The 2,998-nt window shown below is 34.2% G+C and overlaps 1 protein-coding gene across 4 annotated transcripts in view; it reads right to left on the reverse strand.

Annotated features, from left to right (window-relative positions):
- The window catches only part of LOC108686298, an 8,904-nt gene extending 7,405 nt beyond the window's left edge, over positions 1 to 1,499 (reverse strand). For 3 of the 4 annotated variants that reach the window (XM_018191534.1, XM_018191532.1, XM_018191535.1), the window contains exons 1-3: positions 770 to 1,499; positions 245 to 387; positions 97 to 120 (exon numbers count right to left, since the gene is read on the reverse strand). In XM_018191534.1, coding sequence (XP_018047023.1) covers positions 97 to 120; positions 245 to 387; positions 770 to 857 — 255 coding nt within the window. In that variant the 5' untranslated portion in view covers positions 858 to 1,499. The remainder of the gene's footprint in view (positions 1 to 96; positions 121 to 244; positions 388 to 769) is intronic. The other variant, XM_018191533.1, reaches the window with a different exon arrangement.
- Positions 1,500 to 2,998: the final 1,499 nt, after the last annotated feature.

Consider the following 2,998-nt stretch of genomic DNA (forward strand, 5'->3'; position numbering starts at 1 on the left):
TTTAAGATTAGTCAAACATTAATTTTGTTTACATTCTCGTTTTAAAAATAGTAATTTATGTGGCAACAGATAAGGGGCCTGCAACATCAATGTTACCTGATTGTATTTTTCTGCTTTGTCCTATAATTAAAAAATGCAGAGATTGATGTTAGAATTCAAAAACAATGTAGAGTTCGAAAACGTCACTTTTTCTATGTTTCTTAGATATGAAAAATTATCCAAAATAAAAATCTCTCCAAATTACCTGAAATCCTTTGGGTCTTCTATGTCTTTGGCAACAAAGACATCCAGCTAAAGTTAATGCTGTGGCGGTGACGCTCGACAGAGCAATCGCATAACGCATCCAATAATGTTCCCATTGCCAGGAAGCACGTCCTTGTGATGAATCTACGATAAGAATAAAGTTATTCAATGCTAACTAATATTTAGTATCGTTACTACAAAGTTGTATTATTTTTTTTCGCTACACTGGACAATATTAAAACTTTCTATCTATGTTTTCATCAAACTTCAAATTTATGTTTCACTATTTCTTTTTAAGTATAACAAGTAACACGACAGTATCTTATGTCAACTTATGTCACAAATGGAAAGCATCCTATATTTTTGCTTGTCAATATCACCAGCAGTTTATTTCTTTAATTTTGAAAAAGGAGAAAAGCAACATTTAAACTCTCTTGTCTCTAGAACAGGAATGCATATGTGACAGAATTTAAGGAACAGGTCGATTGACATTCGTGACAACAGTGTGTACTCGCGAACGACATACCAGTGACAAGCGGCGACGGTACAGGGTAGGCTGCGAGCATCGGTAGACCCACCCAAAACAGCCAGCACATCCGACGTAAGTTCTGCATCGTATATCGAGACAGTTCCTTATCATCCACGTTATGATTCGGCAGCAAGCTGGTTTAGGTCATTCTCGTGTTCGCGTTGGCGGTGGCGGCGACAAGCCGCGACCGTAGAGATGGCAATTCGATAGTCGTCACAGACGTTACACAGGTCGACAACGCGTTCATAGTCTTCGCCCCGCGTGCACCTTGCGCACTTTGCGCCTTCGTAGCGACAGCGCTGGCGAAAGGTAGCGAAACGTACGGCAAAGCCTATCCGGGCTGTGCATGACACGGTACTCCCGTAGCGACGTCGCGTCGCGTCACGTCGCGTCGCGTTACGTCGCCGACGAGCTTTGACACTGGAACTACTGGAAAAAGATCACTTTGCGCATTGTGTGAAAAAACATGCCTTTTTTCGGTTCCTTCTCCACGTCAGGCACTTCGCGCATCATTCCCGTCTTCCCGAGCAGAAAAGTGCTCGCCTAGAGGGAGAAAGCGCCGACAGATATCTTTGTCTTCACGTGTCGATCGCACATTTACATGTCAATTTATGTACACATCTGGAGAGTTTCTTCCTGCGATTTGTGTATGTTAAAAATTCATTTGACATTTTTCTGCATTATTCCATGGAGTAGGAAACAATTGGGTGTGAAATATCTATCAAGAGAGGGGATGTATGTATAGATGATTATATGAAAAGGACACGAGAGTGTGATTAGCGATACGCCATCTTGTTGACACAGTTTCTGATGTTGAATGAAGAAAAACATTGGTCATTGGTGGTCAACAATATGACGCATTGTGTTTAAATTAGCACATTCGGGTTTCTTGATACGAAAGCGTCATTTCATATGAATGATTTGTTGTAATGTCACATTGTTTAAAATTAAATATTATTGATTAATTGAGAAAAATTTTTGCAAATTTAGTGCTTCATCATATAAATTAGTATTTTATTTTAGTCTAGAAATATGCTACATTCATAAAAATTGGTTAGTAAGTACTAGACGAATAATAACTATCAAATTTGAGACATGGAATAGATACTGTGGATGATCAAAAATTGCCATTTTTTAATTAAACTTTGAAACTTTAAATAAAGGGTTTTAAAATTTGCGTCAAAAAATTAATTCTAAGTCATGCCGTTTGTGGCGTTGAAATCGAAGACGAGTGTCATTTGCCATATTCCTTCTATGTATAATACAGTCGTTGACTTTCTCCCCGTCATCTTGAAAAATCTCACATCAATTCGATAGTCGATCGACACTCGACAGTCATTCTTCTTTTGGTTCTTCTCGCTGTACCCTATGGTTGATTCTACGCTATATACACGTGGTAAGCATTAAATATAGTTTGATCTTTATTATCGAATTTTTTCTTAGTAATCCGCTGTGTCAGAATATGTATTTTACAATCTTGGTATATTCTAAATTATTAAAGGTTTTCGCAATATAATATTATTTACAAATAACCATTTTTTATGATTTTTGCGTGCATATATTCTACGTCTGTATAAGGATACATATTCTAACATAAATGTAGTCTAGCTTTTTGAAATTCTTTTAATGTATTACAATTTATATTATTTGCTTTTGATTGAAAAAAAATTGTTTTATTACATAAATATCGAAAATGATGTGTAATCATCGAGATCTATGAACACTATGATTTGCATAATACCTCTCCAACTGATCATTATTTAAATCAGCCTGAAAAAACAATTTTAATAGCAAATAACAATCCTTACTAATACAATTATTTTATTGTTTAGGTTGCCCGTAATTCACAAATAAAACAGTATCTTGTGTGAGAGAAATGAAGGTATTTATATATTTTTCCATAGTCTTAAATTTTAAATTATATTTTAAATTAAATGATGCTATTTATTATCACCAAGATCTATGAATGCTAATTAATGCTGATTAGCCATGATATTTCAATTTGCTATTTCTGATATAAAGTTTAGCAAAATATATAAGATGGATAATATTGCTCAATAACTAATACAGAATTTATTTTGTTCAAGGTTTGCTAAATCTCTCTGAAATTTATAATGGCAACAACTCCAGGTAATTTTTATTTATTATATAAATTTAATTTCTTCAATTATATATTTTATAATATGTATTTGAAAATGATAATTAATATATCAAAATTTAATACTA

This window comes from Atta colombica, unplaced genomic scaffold (assembly GCF_001594045.1).
Source record: "Atta colombica isolate Treedump-2 unplaced genomic scaffold, Acol1.0 scaffold172, whole genome shotgun sequence".
NCBI classification, from domain to species: domain Eukaryota; kingdom Metazoa; phylum Arthropoda; class Insecta; order Hymenoptera; family Formicidae; genus Atta; species Atta colombica.